Source organism: Carex rostrata, chromosome 30, assembly GCF_964058835.1.
Source record: "Carex rostrata chromosome 30, lpCarRost1.2, whole genome shotgun sequence".
NCBI lineage: Eukaryota > Viridiplantae > Streptophyta > Magnoliopsida > Poales > Cyperaceae > Carex > Carex rostrata.
This window is the reverse complement of record NC_135947.1, coordinates 2,888,055-2,909,715: the sequence shown is the minus strand read 5'-3', so window position 1 is coordinate 2,909,715 and position 21,661 is coordinate 2,888,055. Positions and strand designations below refer to the sequence as shown.

Sequence of the window (21,661 nt, the reverse complement as noted above, 5' to 3'; positions counted from 1 at the left end):
GCAGAGGCTACAAAGGTATTATTAATAGAAGGATAACTTTACAACAAACACCACTTACTAGCTAGACCTCATGTTACATTGTTTCCAGTCCTCTGCATTAGTGTAATTTCCCCTACGATTTTTTTCAGCCAGCGACACTGCCTGTGCAGTATTTCCACTGAATACTCTGACATTGCGTTACTTCCATATGTGCCAGCATGTGCATAAGAACCTACCAGTTGACGCCCACTCCATTTTTGACAGTCCCTTGCCTACACACCCTAGCCTGAGCTGGCAACGAAATGAAATTGATAATTTCGTTCCAGACCGTTGTATCGTACGGGCAGAGGCACTGAATAATTAAAAATAGGTCTACTCGACTACTCCCGATTCAACTGGGCAATCCCTTGTAAAATTTAATTATAAAAAATGAAAAATTATAAAATTTAACACAATCTTTCACTCTCTTAAGAGAGAAAAAAACTTAGCAAAAACGTACACTACTAATACCTCTAACTCACAAATCATAATTCAACCATCAGAAAACTTGATGATTCACTCAACATGAATTTATTTTGCAAAATCTACTTACTATTTATCCATGCTATTTTACTTTACTTGTCAATACCTAGACTTCATTATTATTTCCTCTTTATCACAAAACAACCCCTTCTCAGAGACCCAGTGCTCTATCATTTCCTGTGCATGGCGCATCTGATTATGCACAGCAAAGTGGCCGGCATCATACAGCACAACCTCGCTCAAACCTGCAAATTGCTGCACATACCCGATAAGCTCGTTACCATCCTTCCAAACCTTTCTTTCGGCCTTCAAAACCCTTCCAAGCCTTCCCAATGCATCTCTCTCACCCACGCCTCGGTCGAGACCACACCATCTCTCAAATCATACAACCCTTGGTAAAACAACACTTGAATATTTCTTACCAACTCCTCCACCATGTACTTTGCACTCTTCATTACATCATCGTGCAATGCTTTCATTACATCTTCACTAATCGACTGAAATTGAACATCTTTCGACACTCCAAATGCCTCCTTCACTTCCTCATTGTTCAAGAATTCTGATATCATTTCAAGCGGGTAATCGGTCTTTCCAGTAAAATCAAAGAGGGTTGCCAACCCGGTTACATTCTGCAATTTGTCTAAAATAAAAGCACGCAGATCAGATGCTTCCTTCCATTTTCGAGCAATAATTAAATTCACCGCAGCTGATTGTAGGTTTTCGAAATACATCATTTGCTCTTCATTTATGAGTCCCGTGAAATAGAATGAATTGGCATGGGTGGTGGCTTGAGCTATCGGGTGTGTCAATCCGTTACCAATGGCAATACCCTTTAAGTTAATCCTTAGATAACTCGGAACATATTGATTTTGTTTCAGAATGCGGTAGCCTAAGGATGGAACGAACTTTCCTGCGTAGCTTTCACCGGTGATGTAAAACGGCCGGTCTCGGAATAAATTGTTTGATGAAATAAATACCTGAAGAGCTACCAATAGATGAGAGGCAATGGTGAATTGGTCATGAGGAATTTCAGTTGTGTTTTTGACAATGCTGTAACCGGTACCGAGAGGACTGTCAATGAAAAGGAGGCCAAAACGCCGGTTCCATGTGAAAGGATTGCGGTACAGAGTCTGTATCAAAAGGGTTTAAGACTTAAGTGAGACATGTAATTAAGTGTTTTTTTTTTTAAATAATAAAGTTCATGATGAATCTTAGTTTATGTTGAAGGAAGATGATTTTAAATAAGATATATATTAGAAGTCAAGTCTTATTTTTAATCAATTTCTTTTATTGAGGTAATTCAAGTATATATACGTCGATTTTTTATAGTATATAAATTTGATATTTAAAAAAAATAGAATATAGATTTGATGAAATCAATCATAAAACTAAATGGTAAAAACTTAAAATCATTTGATGAACGAGCTTTGAGTTTTAAAATTGGCCTTAACTTAATGCACACATAGATATTGAAGAACAAATTCATGATATATATATATATATTTTTAATTTCATCAGTATTTTCTTTTATGGCTAGAAGCTAGAAGAATTTATTAATGGTATATCAACATGTCGTGTTACGTATAAAAATTTATCAGATAGATTTTAAATGGAGAATTAAAATTGTTAAAACCAATCTAATTCATAAATAATGTGTTTACATGCGATATTTATAAATTTGAATTCATTTAATATTAAATCAAACAGTAAAAGATATTTATAAATTAATTTTAATACATTTATTTATTTTTATTATATTTTGATAGCTTAATTTTATTCTAAATAAATTCAAAAATTTATATACATAACATGTAAATATTTTTTTTTTTGAAAAATAGTGGTATTTTACCACCGATTTCATTGAAATCAAGAACCATAGCATATTTGACATAGTACCTAAAATTGGTACCAAATCAAATACGACAAGTCTGTACATCTGTTCAAAACATAAGCAAAAACAATAGAAAACAAAAATCAAAACAAAATTCCATGTCCACAACACAAGAAGGCAACAATAATATGCATAAAACTAAGCACTACTTATCTAATAAGTCTTCATCCTCTTCGTCGCCATACATTGGAGATGAGGGGTTGCCATCCCCAGAACCCTGCACCAGAAGGTCCAAAGCTTGGGTCGGTTCTGGACTTCTGTCCACTTCCAACAGAAGGAGATCTGGAAGATCCTTAACATCAAAATGCATTATAAGATTTAATTTTAGGAAAGAATCATCACCTCTAGATTTACACCAAAATTGAGTTAAAGAAATAATCTTATTACCTATAACCTTAATAGAACAAGGGGTACTATCATTAAAACATAATCTATTTCGTTCTAACCAAATTATCCATATGACAACCCCTCTTAATAATTCAACTAATAATCTATCCTTAAAAGGAATAGAAGCATCTATCAACCATAAATCTTCTAAAGTATAACAATTATAACTAAAGTTATTATGCTCGGCGATCTAGTTCCTTATTAAGCTAATGTAAGAACATTGAACAAAAAAATGTTCTGTACTCTCTATTTGGTCACAGAAGACACATTTTGTATCGCCTTGCCAACCTTTATTTACTAAGTTAGCCTTAGTCAAAATCTTGTCTTTTCGGACAAGCCATAAAAATATTTTAATTTTTAATGGTATATGGGATTTCCATATGTTGCTATAGGAAGAATTAGGCATTCCTCCATATTCTAACCATTGATAAAAGGAATGAACAATAAAGTTATCATCTGTGGACCAGCGCTATATAATCATATCCTCTAATTGGTCAGATAGAGTAAAAAGAAAGAATTTATTTTGCAAAGCTAACCATTCCTCCCTATATATACCAGTAGATCAATTTCAATATAATTCGTCGTTTGAAACAGTAGCATAATATGTTGTTATACTATCAATAATACGCCTGCTAACTCTGCCATTATAAACCTATAAACAATAATCCACTTGAATACTGTAGTAATATGCCACAGATAATCTGGACAACAACAGCTAGCTCACGGTCACGGATTGAACTGTGCCGTGTTCTCATATCTCAGTTCCTAAAAACTATGAAAACAATATATTATTAAATAAACCCAAACAGTTCGCTCAAGCTTTCAATGTGGCTTTCGGGCTGATCGTCAAATTTGAAAATGAACGTTGTACAAATTCCTTTTAGTTTATTAAAACATGATTCTAAAACAAACTTATAAAAAATGCAAAAGTTTGTTGAAAAATCTTACTAAATTATCCTTTGGGAAGATAAGCCAAGGGCCAAAATGAAAGAAGTTGGCAAGCATAGAAGAGGCTCCGGGCCCACCCTCCAGCCAGAGAAGAAGAGGAGTGTCAGAGAGAGGCGACACAGGCTCTTGTGCTTCATAGAACGCATAAAACAGAGATGGAGATGGAGAAGCTTTGATGGGGAGGTAGCCGGATTTGGTGGGGCGCGCAAATTCAGGGAAAATAGAGGTTGAAGATGATGGCAATGGAGATGAAAAAGAATGAAAAGAGAGAGCAAGCAGACATGAGAAATCACCATTGTTGTGTGGTTAAGGTGATAATAGCGGGAAAGAGAGATTTGATGAATTTATTACTTCATAGCTTGTGACGTCGTAGGCTTGTGTTGTTGTCTTATAATTGAGAAATTGACACTTTTTTGTTTTATTTCTTGATTCAGCTCAGATTAGTATCTTTCACTATGTGGACTTCACATTGTAGATTCTACGTATCACTTGTTACATCCGTCCCTTATCCAGCTAAATTTTTTTTTGTCGAATTTTCATCCATCACAATTACATTTATTAACCTCGATATTTAAATTAAAGAAAAAAAATTAAAAGAAGAATTGTAGTTGGTCATAAAATAACTAAACTTTTTTTTTTTAATCGAAAGACTAAGAAGGGTTAAATCGTTTCTATTGGATATGCACAGCTGGGTGAATCCACGGACCGAACCAGTTTCCTAAAAGAATTTTGCTTTGCTAGTTCCATTCTTTGACTCCTCGGTTAAACTAGATGCTGCCACCCAAACAATGCAATGGAGATGGACGGCATTCAAGACTTTCACCTGCTCTTCAGCATATCGGATGATGAATGACTTGGGGGTGCGATCGGTTTACCATCGGGTCCTCTGGAAATTGAGGGTGCCAATGAAAGCTCGTGTTTTCATGTGGCTGCTCATGAATGACAAAATTCTAACTCAGGAGGTTCTTGTCATGAGGGGATGCGCGGTAACTCAGAGATGCGCACTGTGCAACAATGGCCTGAGTGAGATGTCAGAGCACTTAATGAGAACATGACCGTATGCAGGGAAGTTCTGGTGGGGTTTATGCGTACAACAAAACCTCCCGATAACACCAGGTAGTTGTCACACTGATATCTGGTGGGAGGCCTAACTAGTTTTTCTCAGTTGCGTGTCCTCGTTGACATATTAGTCACGGCACAACTAATATAAGATTAATATATTAGAAAATATATTAAAAACAAATTGGTCTTTCATTTAAATAAGATTAATATATGCTTGATTTTGCAAGATTAATACATGCTTGATTTTGCAAGACGCGTTTCATATAAATCTGTTGTATTAATCTTGTATTAATCTGTTGATTGATAGGGGGGGCCAGGGCCTAGGCTGGTCCAAGCCTTAGTTCTGCCCCTGACTGACGGGGCAGAACAAAGAAAGATGGGATGTGACATGGGCGGCAGGCTCATGGACGCTATGGAAGGAAAGGAACATAAGGACCTTCATCCAAAAGAGAAAGTCAGAGGATATTCTGATTAATGATGCATCAACAGATATACATAATTGACTTTTATTTAGTTAGAGGTAAAAGCGAGAGGGGAGGCACGGACATTTTGGGATCTTTTTTAATTTTATTGTCGAAGCTGTTTAATAGTTGACGGGGATTGTAAGTAATTTTATGGTTACATGGATCACTTAATTCGTGGAACAATCATGTACAGTTTTTTTAGCATCAATACATCTTAGTGGAAGATTTCCACTAATCCTCAAAAAAAAAAGTTTTGAAACTTTTACTTAGGAATATCGATTAATATTTGATGTACAAGTACCTCGCTAATTAAGTTTCATTACGTTGTGGATAAGGGGCACTTGCGTGCAGGACACTATTTTATCAATGAGCACACACGACCTGATTTGATTGTTCGGCGCGTATCAAAATATTTGAGGCTTATCTCGATCATTATTTAATCTGTTTTATTTGCAAATTACTTGATAAATTTTGATTACAAATATCTTGATTATTTAAAGCCCTTTTTAATGAATTATTGAAATAATAAAATTTCAAGACACCTCACAAGTATCCATCCAAACAATTTATTATGAATTTTAAAAGCCTTTCAGTCTCCTAAAAATATATTTGTGCATGAAATTGAAAGGGTGCGATAACTCACGTCTTGGGGTTTTAACTTTTAGGAGATGGAGAATTTGATTCCTCTAAGATATCTCAAACTTTTGAGTTGATCTGAGCAAAATAGAGACTAATACGCACGAATCTTAAAACAACCCAGTTTAATATAGAAAAAATACGCATTAAACTTTTTGACTCTTTTGATTGTATCTTATATTTAATTTATCAATAAAATATAAGATTAGGGGCTTCACCCCTATCTTATTTTTCAAAAAAGAAAAAAGAAAAAATACGCATTAAATATTTAATATAGAAATATATATTTTTTAAATAAAATAATTCGGCGGATTAACACAGAACTTATCTGGCTGAGAGAGCTGCATAAATTCATAACATCAGAGCTAACAGAAATTTCAAATTTAGATCCTGATCGTCTGATCTGCTTAGACACGAATATTAAAGCATCCGTGCATTCTACCGACAATCCGATCTAAACTCAAAATATTCAGTTACCTCAGCAGATTCGGATTCTGCTAAGAATTCATGAATCCATATCCTATGAGGTAACAAAATATTTCAGTTTGGATCACGGCTGTCCGATCGTAATCCGAGTCAAACCGATCTGAGGTGGAACACACAGAATCACTTTAATAGTCGTGCGGATTCTGATTGGACAAACAAAAATATTCTGTTACCTTAGGTGATACAAATTCAAAAATCATTCGGTACTTAAATCTAAAATCTAAAAACAAACACACTCCAATTTATCCGCTGGAAAGTACAAAGAGCTCACTTGTGAGTTGTGACTTGTCCCATTCATTCATTATACGAAAAAATGTTACCACCGCCACCACCCCCGGCCCCGGTCCCATTAGACGTAAGCGACGCCGACACGGAGAGGCGTTTAAATTCGATGTGCACAAGAAATCCAGATAGATTCTTTAATAACCTCCTTGACATCATTTGCTCTTCGGCGGCTGACTCCCAACGCCGCTTCCAGGCTGCTGTCACCCTCCGCCATTTCTTCCGCCTCAACTCCGATCTCAAATCCCGCCTGAGGGATGACACCAAGGCCGAGGAAGAAACAAGATCTCTTCTTGAAGAATTGCGAGGTGCCGCGATTGAACTTGGTTCATATTTTTTACCTGACGATTCTTGGCCAGAATTTTACTCGTTGATGGCAGCCATATCGCCCCGGGTGCGAGTATCGGCGCTCTTTATCTTTTCCCGTCTTGCCCACCGCATAAAATGGAAGTCGATTCTTCCACGCCTTGATTTGCTACGCTCATTGATTCGCTGCTCTTTAAATATTAAATTGAGCGGTGAGGAGGTACCATATGAGAGAAACGTAGCTTTACTTGCTGCTATTACCTTGATTCATATTGTACCTCCTTCTGAGGATTGTCAAATGCTACAAGACCTGTTACCGGACATGATTTCTGTTTTACTAGAAGCATTTACTGGTAACCAACAAGAGTTTGCCAAAGAGGCTGTCATAAGGTTGACCAATTTAATCACTGTTAAACCCAAATTCATTTCTCCCTGCTTGTCTAATGTCCTGGAGGCCATGTTGCCGGAGTTTGATAAGGTAAACAAAGAATTGAGATGCGAAGCTGTGAATCTCGTGGTTATGCTTGCCAAGAAGGAACCGGGTACTGCTAATTTGATGTTTATTATATTTAGTTGTTGTATCCATTATTCAGTAGGAGTTGACTACCATAGACTGATTTATCTTACAAAAATAATGATGTATATAACTATTGTATGCTTATATTTTGTAATTTGTAACTATGTGTTGATCATTAAGATACTCTTGTCTTCTCAGAAAATTAAGTGTCTAATGGTTTCTTGTGATGAATTTAGTTGTTCTTTTTTCTCTTATTGAATTAACTGTACTATCTTGAATTGTCTAATCTCCATACACTATATATATTTTCACTTCTCTTGTACAAATCACCTATGAAGCCATGCAAATTGGCATCCTCTATTTTGGTGTTATTTGTGTTCCTCATTCTTGTTTTTTAGCAGCCTGCTTACTGCTTGGAAAGATAGCATCCCATTTCTTTCTCTTCTCTCACATATTTGTTTTATTTTTTGGCGGGGTAATTGTGGCTAACAGTTATGGTAGAACAGCAGTTAGTACCTTTTTTGGGAGGGTTTGTTGCAATACTATTGGAAATGTTGTCAGACATGAAGGATGATGAGGATAAGGATACCGGTGAGGAGAATAACTTAAAATATGCCAAAACATTCTCCAACACTCTTTCAGCTGCTCTGGGTGGAGACTTGCTTGTACCAGTGCTCATCAAGTTGTTGCCGGGATACCTGGAAGATTTTGATTGGAAGAAGCGGCATGCAGCTTTGTTTTTCCTCAAGGAGATAGCTAAAGGATGTGTTGAGGTTAGTGACATGTTAGTAGTTTTATGATCTGGATATGGTGTTAGGTCTGATTAGGTGGGTGACTAATTACTATTGTTCCTTTTTCTTTTAGTATCATAGGTGAAATTAACTAATGGGTATATTAGTGTGCTGCCTTTTTTGATACAGCTATCCAGTAAACCTTTTCTTCACTTGGTTTGAGATTTTGCTTTTCATTGATGATTGTATTTGAAATTGCATAGCTTATCCTAATTAATTACTAAGGACCAAAGCTTAACAATTTTCTGTTGGAAATTAATTTTTGAATTCAGATGTTGAAAGAGCACCTGGGGCAAATTGTGAAAGTGATGGTGGCATCGTTCAAAGACAAACACCCGAGGGTCAAGTGGGCTGCACTAATCGCGATGCGTGAACTTTTAGTCGATCTGAAACCCGATTTGGAGGACCAATACCATGAAACAATATTCCCCGCTTTACTCCAAGCCATGAAGACATTTGATCATCCCCATTTTCAGGAATGTAGTTTGCTCTCAAGTTCTCAGTGCATACTTTTTTGCATCTGCTGTTACATTTGTATATTGAAATTAATTTAATTCATGACTGTAAAATGTCAACATGTTAAATATCTCCTATGTGCTAGTAGGCTATTCGCATACATTTTTTTTTTTTTTAAATCTCATGTGTTTTTTAATGCAATCAATAGAAATTGAGCCTCTTTTCTTTCTCGTCATGTGCACATAAATGGAAAGTTGGTTGAGTAAATTTTATTATCTCTTATTATTTAGTAGCAGTGTAAATGGCGAATCTGGTTTTTCCAGGACATATGTGATATTTAATAATGATATTGCTGAATAATGAGTACCGGTTATATTTGCAGGTTGAAGCCACCTGGGCTGCTTGGAAATTCATGCGATGGTGCAGTGAGGATATCTTGAAAATTTACTTGAATGAAATGTTGGATATGTTATATACTATAACGACGACACAGGTACGTACTCTGTGAAGAGTTATGAATTTCTGTCCCTTTTGGTTAAATACTTGACAATATAACTGTATTCCAGCATTTTGCTTTACTCAGACAGGAAACAGGGTTGTGCAAGACAATGCGTTACTGATTCTAGGATATCTTGCTACTTTACAAAAGGAGCGCTTGGGAATCTCTTATGTTGAAAGTATGTACAAATATATTATGCCAAAGCTGAAATTTTGTCTCAAAAGAAATATCTAAAGTTGATTCTGACAGAAGGCTATGTTCCCATTCAGTGCAAACTCTTTATTTACTTGCATTATTCCCTGGTCTGGTTCTTTAGTTTGCTGTCATCTCTTCTTTTGTAGATACTCCAGCTGCGTCTGTGTTTCGACAGTTGGCTGAGTTGAGGACAGCTTGTGCTCGAGCTAGGGTGCCCTTGCCCCCTGTGGATATCTCTCGAGTCTCATTGATTGACTCTGTCAGATTTGCTCCACAGCTTGCTGAGCTTGCGGGAAGTGATATAGCCCCCTGCTTAGAACTTGTTGAGTCGATCTCATGGCAGAGACTCAGGTCTGACTACCAGCAGCTGGGGAGGGCTCATTCTGACTATGCTCAGACCCTGGCTAGTATTGAGTTGGGTCTTACACAGGCTCGACAGACTCTTAGTTTTCTCGAGTGTCGGTTTATCCAGCAGGTGACATTGCACACCCACCTCGCGGCGGAGGGTGCCAGCCTTGAAGTTTTGGAGCACGAAGCTCGTTTGGTCACTGTGTGCGAGCGAGACCTCGCTTGTGCTGATGAGGTAGTTACCTTTTACTCATCTAGGCATCAGGAGTGCTCTCATGCTCTTGTGGAGGCTGGGTCCCGTTTTACCGCGATGTTGATGCTTGATCGATCTCGTAGGGAGCGGATCGAGAGGCACTTGAGCAGGATAGCTGAGGTTCTGGAGGAGTTAGCTTCCTATTCTTAGGCTTGAGTTATGACCTTGCTTTTGGATTTGGTTTGTATTCGGACAGATTTGTATTTAAATGTCTGAACTTGTTTATTTATTCACTTGTTTGCTTGTTTGGTTCATTTGGACGTTTTGTACTCATGATCTTGGCTTGCATGTTTTTGAGGTTTTGTTTTTGTGAATCTTCTTTGTATGAGTCGGTCTTGGTGTTAAGTGGTGGTTGTTTAAGGCACACGCGGCCGAGGCACAGTTCTAAGCCTTATTTTTTCCAACACAAAATATAAAAAGCTTGTTCTTTAATTTATGAATGCTTGGACGAATGTACTAATGATAATTATTTAAAGATACAATTTTGACAAAGTCTATTTTGTATGTGAGGTTTTAATTTTGGATCTCAATTCTCACCTCTCCACAGACTCCACTTGTTTGTAAGGGTGGAATCTTGACTCGCTCCCTGTCACATCCACGATCCGGAGATGTAAGAGCATCTTCAATTAAAATTAGGAAGCTGATAATTGTATCCCAAATAAAGTATCCGTCTGCGTTCCCCAACCTTTTAGAATGTTAGCGATAAAAAAATCAGGTTTTACTTCATACAGCGCAATAACAGTACCAATATTTCTTTATTGTATAGAATTTCGCTGCCTGAAGAGAAAAACGCTCTGTTAAAAAAATTTAACAAAAGCACAGCCAAATACAGCGAAACAATCGTATAATTTAAATATATAAAGGAAAGCGTTTAATCAACTGCATTCAAGTGTTTAACTTTCATTGTAAATGAGTTAAATTTTTATTTTTTAAAACAAAAACGAATTCCCGAATTCATCCCCGAGCAAAAATTCATAGCTCTAAATTTGAACCAATCCCCAAGCGCGTCCCCGAGCACGAAATTTACAACTCTAAATTTGTACTAATTCCCGAGGGCGTCCCCCAGTACATTTTTTTTTCATTTGTGCAGAATGTGCCACGAACAGTACCTGTGAACAAGTAAAGCATGTAAACCAATATGTACTGACAAGCAAACAACATAAACAAAGCATTGAAAATTCTCTGATTAATATCAATACCTGTGAATTGTTTCAGGTTCTAAGACATGCCTAACACCAAGATCAATACTTGTGAACAAGTATCAATAAGAAGTCTGCAATTTTGTACATAAGTTTTCATCAAGAAGAATGTTATCGGATTTTGACAATTCCATCTCCTATATATATATATATATATATATTTCTAGAAATATGAACAAAAAAGAAAGAAAATTGGAATACAAAGGAAAAAGAAAATAATGTACCTCCAAATAATGGATTCAATATAAGAAATATTGAAGGCACGAAGAGGATGGAGTCAGTTCTGTAAGCCAAAAAGAAATGCAGACTTGTATACGAATGTGTCAGGAACAGTACATGTGAATAAGTAAAGCATGTAAACCAATATGTAATGGCAAGCAAACAACATAAACAAAGCATTGAAAATTTGTGCATACAAACATGTGTTTACAAACACATTTTAAAGCATATAAACCTGTGTTTACAAACACTGAAAAATCTGTGTTTACAAACATATAAACCTGTATTTACAAACACATTTTAAAGCTTATTCTTCAAACACATTTTAAAACATATAAACCTGTGTTTACAAACATTGAAAAATCTTCATTTATAGATTAATTGTTCAAAATGAAGACTATTTTTTTAGTTATTAAATATCAAAAGCTGTTAATTTGCATAATTAAAATTAACATGTGCATATAAAACATGTGTTTACAAACACATTTTAATTTTAAAGCATATAAACCTGTGTTTACAAACATTGAAAAATCTGTGTTTACAAACATATAAACCTGTGTTTACAAACACATTTTAAAGCATATAAACATGTGTTTACAAACATTGAAAAATCTTCATTTAATAGATTAATTGTTCAAAATGAAGACTATTTTTTTAGTTATTAAATATCAAAAGCTGTTAATTTGCATAATTAAAATTAGAACAGATCCCTCATCGCGTCCCCGAGCTAACTGGGTTTAAATTGTACTTTAAAGTACACTAAAGTACTTTAAAATACACTAAAGTACTTTAAAGTACTTATAACTAGTTAAAGTACTTAATTAGTTAGAAAATGATTAGAGGATCATTAACAATTTGGGGGACTAATTCGGGGATTGGTGATTACAACTGTTCCTAACAAACTGTCAACGAAATTAAAACACAGTACAAAAGCATGCAAAGCTAACGTTTAAAACAATCAAATTAAAACTGCAATGCGTTAAAACAATAATTCGTTAATTAATGACAAATTAATAAATTACCGCTATTAGCGGACGGTTAAACCCAGTTAAACCAGTTCGGAGATAAGCTCGGATTTGATGGCTCAGGGTACAGGAACATTTCTCATTTTATATTACCCCTTGTATTTTTTATTCGTATATGAATATGTCCGTACCTACTACAGCACCTGTTAGGTCAAGGTTTTTCTATATATGGCTTTTCATAAGCTATGGTTAGCTAAATAAGTTAATGTTTTGGTAGAATGTTAGCTAGAGGGTGTTAAAAAAACAAGTAAATTAGTTGCGCTTTTTTGAACAACTAAAATAATTTTTTCTTACCATGTGCTTCTGAATAATATTTCATTGAAGATAAAAGAATAAGGAAGCTGATAATTGTACCTCAAACAAAGTACCCGCACGATAACAGTATGAATCTTTCTTTATTGTATAACCTTTCACTGCATGAAGCGAAAAATACTCTGTTAAAAAAGTTAACAAAAGCAGCGCCAAATGCAGTGAAACAATCGTATAATTTAAACATGTAAAAGAAAGCGTTTAATCAACTACGTTCTAGTGTTTAACTTTCATTGTAAATGAGTTAAATTTTTTTTTTTTTTAAAAGACGAATCCCCCAACGCGTCCCCGAGCACAAATTTACATCTCTAAATTTGAACTAATACCCGAACGCATCCCCGACCATAAAATTTAAAGCTCTAAGTTTGTACCAATACCCGAGCACGTCCCCCACCAAAATGATTATAGCTCTGAATTTTATGTTAGTCAAAACTACTAGTTCTAAGCATGCAAACCTCTATTAAATAACAATAAAACAACCATTGTTAGCAGCCTCATCAATTATTTTATGTTAGTCAAAACCCCAACAATGACAATTTCTAAGCATGCAGACCTCTGTTAAATAACAGCGAAACTACTACTTCGAAACAATCATAAAATTAGAACTTGTCCCAACAATGCTAATTTCTAAGCATGTAAAACTCTATTAAATAACAATGAAACTACTATTTCAAAATAACAATTGTTAGCAGACTTATTAATTATTTTATGTTGTCAAAATTACAACTTTTCCCAACAATAGCAATTTATAAGCATGCAAACATCTATTAAATAACAATTAAACTACTACTTCGAAACAATCATTCTTAGCAGACTCATCATTTATTTTATGTTGTCAAAATTATAATTTTTCACAACAATGACAATTTGAAACCAAGGAAACCTATATTAAATAACGATGAAACTACTACTTCGAAACAATTATTGTTAGCAGACTTATCAATTATTTCAAAACAAAAAAAATACAAACAAAAAATAATTGCATTATCAAAAAAATATTATATACAACTGTTCACAAATTAGAACCAAATAGGGAAAAAGATTGTTCACAAAATTAACAAATGTTCACACATCTTTCAATTCCCACTTAAACTCATTTTTGTCAGAAGTCAAAATTTTGTATAAAATAACATCGCTCAACAATGGAAAGCACGAAGAGGAAGAAAATAGAGAGAGAAGAAACGAAGCAAAACAGAAACAAAATGGAGCTTCAAAATGGAGACTCTTGTTTTAGTTATTAAATATCAAAAGCTGTTAATTTGCATCATTAAAATTTGTACTTATCATTAAAATTAGAACCAATCCTCGAGCTAGTCCCCGAGCTAATCATTAAAACTTGTACTTTAAAGTACACTAAAGTACTTTAAAGTACTTATAACTAGTTTAACTAGTTAAAGTACTTAAGTAGTTAGCAAATGATTAGAAGACCGTTAACAAGTTGGGGGACTAGCTCGGGGATTGGTAATTACAACTGCTCCTAACAAACTGTCCACGAAATTAAAACACAGTACAAAAGCATGCAAAGCTAACGTTGAAAACAATCAAATTAATACTGCGATGCGTTAAAACAGCGATGCGTTAATTAATGGCAAATTAATAAATTATCATTATTAGCAGACGGTCAAACTCAGTTAAACCAGTTCGGGGACGGGCTCGGGTTTAGTGGCTCGGGGTACCATAACATTTCTCTTAAAATTAATTACTAAATAACAATTATGAAAATTTTAGAAATTAAGCAATCCACTCCTACATTAGTACAATCAACCAAACAATTGAGAATTAAACACTTGATCAATGAGAATTAAACATTTGGCCAACTCATATTTAGAAAATGATTTCTTATTAAGCAATTCTTTCCAACAATTGCTAAATAAGCAATAGCCATACAACCCAGCAATTACAAAAATAATTGACACATCAGCATAAGCAATCCATAAGCAATCACTGTTGGAATGCTCTAACAATCTATTGCATATATGTTTTATTTAAGAGTAAAGATGTTGTCCCCCTTGAATCTGTCCCCTGTCTGTCCTCCTAACAACCTTCCTTTTTTGTTCCCTCATGTGATCAAAACCTATCATCTTCAATATTCTCTTAGAAAGAAAAAAAAAATTCAACACAACTCAAAACTCACTCTGTTCTTCTCCTCTACTGCTCGCCACCATCTACCCACGCCGACAGTTGTGATGGCGGTCGAGATCCAGCGAGGCGAGCGTGGTGCACCGTCGAGATCCGGCGAGGAGAGCGTGGTGCATCGTCGAGATTCGACGGGGAGAGCGTGGTGCACCATTTGAGGGGGTCCATGCTAGCCCAGCAAAGGTTGTCACAGTGGAACATATGAATATTTTATTTGTTAGATATGAATACTTTATTTGTTAGATATGCATACTTCATGTTAGATATGAATACTTCTTGGAAGAGGTGGGGTGAGAGAGACGAATCTGACTTTTGAATGTTGAATTGTATAAATTATTTCGAACATGTATGAATATTTCATTTGTTAGATATGAATATTTCGTTTGTTAGATATGCATTCATGTTATTAGATATGAATATTTCTTAGAAGAGGTGTTCAAGAAGAAGGGTCTGACTTTGAATTGTATAAATTATTTCAAACATGTATGAATACTTCATTAGTTAGATATGAATACTTCATTTGTTAGATATGCATGAAGAAGGGTCTAACTTTGAATTTTGAATTGTATAAATTATTTCAAATATGTATGAATACTTCGTAATTGTCAGTATGAATACTTCATTTGTTTAGATATGAATACTTTTTTAGTTAGATATGAATAATATATAGATTTGCTGTAGTGGTCCCCAATCTTGGCAAATATCGCTTTCAGACGGTTGCGGTCCCCAATTCAGGCTGTCACAAGACATCAACGGTCCCCCTGGTCGTTACTGGTCCCCTCCAGCTTGTGTTTACATATGACGAATGGTTCTGATAATAAGTATGAATACTATACATTCGTAGGTATGAATACTATACGTTTTGACTATTAACTCATAGTATAAATACCTCCATATTAGATGTTGGAGTCAGTTAGTGGTCCCCTGTCAAAAGTTGTTTGTCTTTTAGTGCGGGGACGTTTAGGGGACTGATATGGAGGTACTGTTAGTCGTTCCCTTTATTTAATTTACCTAACACAAGGTACAGATATTTGGAAAGGTGGTTTGTTAACTACTTCATTAACGTGTTTAATAATTTTTTATTTAATACTGTTAAGTCAACTTATTTTGTGATTACCAAATACAAACATCTCAAAATAATTTAATATCTATTTAGCTTGATCTTCACCTGCCAAGTACATAGAATTGAATTTTCTTTAGTCAATCTTCTAATTAATTGGTTTCTTCTACTTAATCTCCTAGCACTTGTAGCTGATATCTCACTTTCTTGACGAAAGCTCAGTAAACAAAAGACATACACACATCTTCTCTTTTCATCCTCGCTCTATCCATGGTTTCCCTTAACCTCTCTCTCCTTTTCTCTCTTATAATCACCTGTTTTCTCTCAACTCAACCAAGTAGTAGTTCTCCTCTCTACCCCACACAAGCACTTCCAACAAAATCTGGTTATCTGCCAGTGACTCTGCCCCCCTCTCCTCCCATCTCTTCCTCTCTTTTCTATGCTTTCTATGAAGCCCAACAACCCATTTCATCTCTGGCTACCACACCTCTCCTTCTATGGCTGCAAGGTGGGCCCGGGTGTTCCTCCATGACTGGAAATTTGTTCGAGCTTGGACCATGGCTTCTTTCTTCCAATTCCTCTTACCCTGTAAGACTCTCCTCTGTAAGAAATTCTAAATTTTGGCACAATTATTTTGAATTAGAATACTATTGCTTAATTCCTTTCTTTTGTTATTTTTTAGAAAGGAAAATTGACCATTTCAGTATGTATTTGATAAACTCCCGATTTTTTTTAAAATACTAAAAAAAAAAATTATTTTATTAAAAATAACCAGGGTCTAACTAAAATTTTAAAAATATCCAAACTGCAGATTTTTTCCGCGATCCGAAATTTTTATTCCAGGCAGCGAAAAAAATCCGCGCCCCGAATTTTTTTTTTTTTAGATTTTTTTATTCCGGGGCGCGGATTTTTTCCGCAGCCCGGATTTTTTTTTTCGAGTTTGGAGAAAGAAAATATCCATGGTTTTATTTTTTTTAATATATGTATAATATATGTATAGAGATGGGCTATGGTGAGTTGCGAAGTAAAGCGACTATTTTACTTCACGCTCATATTTTGCGATTTTAAAGTTCAAAACGTTGATCCGAACTATTCATCTTGTTCTCCATATTGAAATGTGCTTGGAGACCAAATTTTACATTTTTTCGAATTTTTTTACTATTTATTAAGCAATTTTGAAAGTCGTTGATCTGATGGTCCAGAAAATTTTACTGTTTTTCACTGTTCACAGCAAGACAGCAATTTTCAAAAATGCTTAATAAATAGTAAAAAAATTTTAAAAAATATAAAATTTGGTCTCCAAGCACATTTCAATATGGATTAAACATTTAAGGGTTCGGATCGGTCGTTTGGACTTTCAAAATAAAAATACGACGTGAAGTAGAAACGCGTTTTACTTTGCAACTCACCGTAGCCCATCTCTATATGTTATATGTATATGTATATATAATATAATATATCTATATGTATATATAATATAATATATCTACATATACATATACATATACATATATTATACATATATTAAAAAAAAAAAAAATCAAACTATGGATATTTTCTTTCTCCAAACTTCAAACTCTAAAAAAAAAAAAAAAAAAAATCCAGGCCGCGGAAAAAATCCGCGCCCCGGAATAAAAAATCTAAAAAAAAAAAAAATTTGGGGTGCGGATTTTTTCCGCGGCCCGAAATAAAAATTCCGGGTTGCGGAAAAAATCCGCGGTTTGGGTATTTTTAAAATTTCAGTTGGACCCTGATTATTTTTAATAAAATAATTTTTTTTTGGATATTTAAAAAAAAATCGGGATAAACTCCATACCAATAAATTAGTAATGTGATCCTGATATTAGATATGTCACTATTCACCACTGGGCCTAATTTTTTTAATTAAATTTTCGATGACATCAGCTCACTTAATTAAGCTATTCTGTTTGAAATTGGATCCTCTGTAACCCTGAAATATATATTACTCATTTCCTAAATCAATGTAATTTTAGTCTCATCTCATGCCTATATATCTCCTTAATTAGCACAGTCTCTCTACCCGAATCCATTTTCATGGAACCGTCGATTCGGCCTGCTCTTTATCGACAACCCAATAGGTTCAGGCTTCAGTGTTGCTAAAAGCACCTCTGATATCCCTCATGACCAGTCAACTGTGGCATCTCATCTCTGGGCTGTTCTCCAATCCTTCATTGCTTCAGATGCTTCCTTCCGTTCCCGGCCATTTTATATAACCGGCGAGAGCTATGCCGGAAAGTATGTTCCCTCCATCGGTTACTATATACTAACACAAAATGCAATTGTACCAAGTCGTTTAAGAATCAATTTGAAGGGGGTAGCGATAGGCAATGGGTTAACACACCCGGTTGTGCAAGTTGCTACCCATGCCGATTCGGCATACTTCACCGGCCTTATCAATGCGAAACAAAAAGTGTACTTGGAAATTCTACAAGCTGAAGCTGTTAAGTTAACACTTGCCGAGAAGTGGAACGAGGCTTCTGATGCACGTGGAACCATTTTAAACTATTTACAAAATGTCACAGGGCTCGCTACACTTTATGACATGACGAAGTCAAAGCCGTACCAGACGGAGGGGTTGTCGGTATTTTTAAACAAGCAAGAAGTACAAGAGGCTTTAGGTGTAACTGAAAAGATACTTTGGGACGGGTGTAGCGACCAAGTTGCCGAAGCATTTCATGCCGACATAATGAAGAGCACGAAATACATGGTCGAGGAGTTGGTGAGGAAAACCAGGGTTTTGTTGTACCAAGGGATATATGATTTGCGAGATGGCGTGGTTTCGACCGAGGCATGGATTAGGGAGATGAATTGGGATGGATTGGAGGGGTTCTTGGAGGCAGAGAGAAAGGTTTGGAAGGTTGACGGGGAGCTTTTCGGGTACGTGCAGCGATTTATGAATTTGAGTCATGTTGTTATTTCCGGTGCTGGGCATCTCGTGCCGGCCGACAAAGGATCTAGCGCTCAGGCAATGATCGAGGATTGGGTTATGCAGAAAAGGTTGTTTGGTTCTTCAGAGAAAAAAGCTGTTAAAATAAAATCGCTTAGATGACGGTAAGAAATGCAGAAACAAAATCGCTTCAAGAATATATGGAAGCGACTGAATTAGCCACGGAAATTACAATAAATTTAGGTTAGGTGTATTTGTGTAATAATTTTTCTAGGGAAAATGGCTAACAATGTTTTTTGAGTCAATAATGTTTGTCTACATCTTTTTATCATAATTTAAAGACCCATTTTAAACTGGGATCTAACGATGTCTTATTCCCTCCGTGCCGATTTTTTTAAAAATACCAAAAAAAAATTATTTTATTAAAAATAATCAGGTTCTGAATGGAATTTTAAAAATATCCAGGCCGCAGATTTTTTCCATGCTCCGGAATTTTTATTCCGGGCCATGGAAAAAATTCGCACTCCGAATTTTATTTTTTATTTTAGATTTTTTATTCCGAGCGCGGATTTTTTTCACGGTCCGGATTTTTTTTTTGAGTTTGGAGAAATAAAATATCCATGGTTTAGTTTATTTTTTTATAATATATGTATAATATATGTGTATGTATATATAATATAATATATGTATAATATAATTACATATAATTATATATAATTAAGGTTTTTGTATAATTATATAATATAATTATACAAAAACCTAAATTACTCTACATGCAAACTAAAAAATTCCACAATTAATAATTACACTACAAAAACCTGAATTATACTAAACAAAATACCGATCGTTGTACATCTACCGCCGAACGAAAACTTAAATTGAGTTTTTGAGGCACTAAACGACGTTTTTTTTTAAATTCTGATGCTTCCGATGCGACAATGTCCGGTGTACCACCCAGACAAAATTGGATCCGTCTCGTTCTCCCCTTTCCGAAAAGTGCTCATACGCGCAAATCCGACTTTCCTAGCCAAAGTTATGGATGTTTAAAGTTTTTTCTTGCAGTAGAATTTTGGAAATTCATAACTAATTGCAGAAAAATCCAAATAAATTGAAATTTGTGTCAATTATGTGTATTTTTTATAGATACATATACATATATTATAAAAAAATAAATCAAACCATGGATTTATTTCTCCAAACTCTAAAAAAAAAAAAAAAAAAATCCGGGCCGCGGAAAATATCCGCGCTCGGAATAAAAAAAATCTAAAAAAAAGAAAAATTTGGGGGCGTGAATTTTTTCCGCGGCCCGGAATAAAAATTCCGGGGCGCGGAAAAAATCTGCGGCCTGAGTATTTTAAAATTCCACTCAGAACTTGGTTATTTTTAATAAAATAATTTTATTTTTGAGTATTTTAAAAAAAATCGGCCGCCGTGAGAAAGATATAACGAAGCAGAAAAAAAAGACTGTTTTATCCTTAAATAATTTAAAGTGGGAGACATCCGATCAGATTTTGGAACACTTTATGATAAAAGTTTCAGGGCTGAAATTCAGAGATACTTGTCTGTCATCGCCACAGGTCTGATCGGAACATCCCAGTTATTGCTGACAAATGGGTCCTGCCTCTTCTTTTTGGCATCTTGTTTATTCATCTCTTTTCAGACTTTCTTCAGCTCTTTTGAACTGGTCCTAACTAATCTTTGCCTCTTCTTTGACTATTATACCCTTTTAGTGGACAATCTGTGCAACGGAGTCAAACGGAGAGTTCAATTGACGATTTAATCTACACTGTTCGAAAGATAAAATGAACGATTGTACTATAGACACCCTCTAGTTTAAATATCTTGAACTAGATGTTTAGTTTTTGTTTAGAGAGAGCAGTTCGAGAGTGAACTTCACGGTTTGGGCTTTTTAATTAAAGTAAAATTTCAGGGGAGATTTTGGAAATGACTTGGGCCACAATTAGACCAAATGGGCTTCGGCCCATTCAATTTGTCTTCACGTATCAACTATTAGGCCCCATGTTCGGTCGCAGCTCTTAGATTCGTGTTAAGATATCATGTAATTCAGTAATTAATCAACTTAACATTGGACGAACAGTAGTTGTGATTGATCCAAGGGGTATATATATACACTACAGAATTCCAATAATTTAGCAAACTGAATTACATCGATATATATAAATTTGCGTTACGTGTGAACTCTGTATAATATCGATAAATATAAATTTGAATTTTACGTAATTTATATTTTTGGAAAGAAGGTGATGTCACTTGATGAAGTTGATGGACGACCTTTAGAAACCTTGCCAAAAAAAGAAGAAGACAATAATAATTTTGCTCGCTCAGAATAAATGAATAAATGAGATGATTATTATCAAACCTTTAACAAATACAAAAATCATAAAAATCTAATATATGTTCCAGACCGAACCCGATCTTAAAGCAGGGTCTGGTTCTTTGGATTAAATTCTAAATTAAAGTGGTTAGATAATGGATAACAAATAAATAAATAAATGATTGACAGTTTTTGGTCTCTTAGAGTGATCATCAAATAATAGTTTCAATCCGTTTGGTTCTTCATTAATAATAGCACAATAAATTTAAAGATAAATGAGTATAAATAGGTCATGTCCGTGACCATTAGAGGTTACCAGTTCGGTGGACCCTGATAGAGGTTTAAATCAAGTAAAATGTCTCTGTAAAATCCGAAATTTTTCAAATGGATATAAATCAATCTACTGGTTACCAGTCTGAATCAGTTCAAATCAAGGTTATCATATATA

At 35.0% G+C, this 21,661-nt stretch overlaps 2 protein-coding genes, 1 long non-coding RNA gene and 1 pseudogene across 5 annotated transcripts in view; 2 read left to right on the top strand and 2 right to left on the bottom strand.

The window, feature by feature from the left end:
* Positions 1–365: 365 nt before the first annotated feature.
* On the bottom strand, positions 366–4,046 carry LOC144547024 (serine carboxypeptidase-like 50; annotated as a pseudogene). The gene is made up of 2 exons (XR_013508956.1): positions 3,728–4,046; positions 366–1,631 (listed from the first exon to the last, which is right to left on the bottom strand). The product of XR_013508956.1 is annotated as a serine carboxypeptidase-like 50 (transcript).
* A 2,606-nt stretch (positions 4,047–6,652) lies between these two features.
* Positions 6,653–10,274, top strand: LOC144546689 (uncharacterized). Its single transcript, XM_078295224.1, has 5 exons — positions 6,653–7,505; positions 7,973–8,253; positions 8,544–8,754; positions 9,117–9,220; positions 9,311–10,274. Exons 1-5 carry the CDS (start codon positions 6,689–6,691, stop codon positions 9,458–9,460), a joined length of 1,563 nt encoding a protein of 520 aa, XP_078151350.1. The 5' UTR covers positions 6,653–6,688; the 3' UTR covers positions 9,461–10,274.
* Positions 6,827–21,661, bottom strand: part of LOC144546693 (uncharacterized) — a 29,455-nt gene continuing 14,620 nt past the window's right edge. The window contains exon 2 of the long non-coding RNA XR_013508859.1: positions 6,827–7,810. This is a non-coding gene — a long non-coding RNA (uncharacterized LOC144546693). The remainder of the gene's footprint in view (positions 7,811–21,661) is intronic.
* SCPL50 (serine carboxypeptidase-like 50) lies at positions 16,170–19,052 on the top strand. 2 transcript variants are annotated; one of them, XM_078295226.1, is made up of 2 exons: positions 16,170–16,573; positions 18,003–19,052. In XM_078295226.1, the coding sequence occupies exons 1-2, from the start codon at positions 16,241–16,243 to the stop codon at positions 19,038–19,040; spliced, it is 1,371 nt and encodes a 456-aa protein (XP_078151352.1). In that variant the 5' UTR covers positions 16,170–16,240; the 3' UTR covers positions 19,041–19,052. The 2 variants fall into 2 exon arrangements, with proteins under 2 accessions (XP_078151352.1, XP_078151353.1); XM_078295227.1 differs by having other exon boundaries at positions 16,172–16,558.

Bases quoted from the DNA above. Each gene is read 5' to 3' on its own strand.
- SCPL50 (XM_078295226.1), top strand. From the start codon at position 16,241: ATGGTTTCCCTTAACCTCTCTCTCCTTTTCTCTCTTATAATCACCTGT. The intron at 16,574-18,002 runs GTAAGAAATTCT...TAATTAGCACAG, and splicing joins ACCCTGTAAGACTCTCCTCT to TCTCTCTACCCGAATCCATT.
- LOC144546689 (XM_078295224.1), top strand. From the start codon at position 6,689: ATGTTACCACCGCCACCACCCCCGGCCCCGGTCCCATTAGACGTAAGC. The intron at 8,254-8,543 runs GTTAGTGACATG...TTTTGAATTCAG, and splicing joins TAGCTAAAGGATGTGTTGAG to ATGTTGAAAGAGCACCTGGG. The intron at 8,755-9,116 runs GTTTGCTCTCAA...TGCAGGTTGAAG, and splicing joins TCCCCATTTTCAGGAATGTA to CCACCTGGGCTGCTTGGAAA.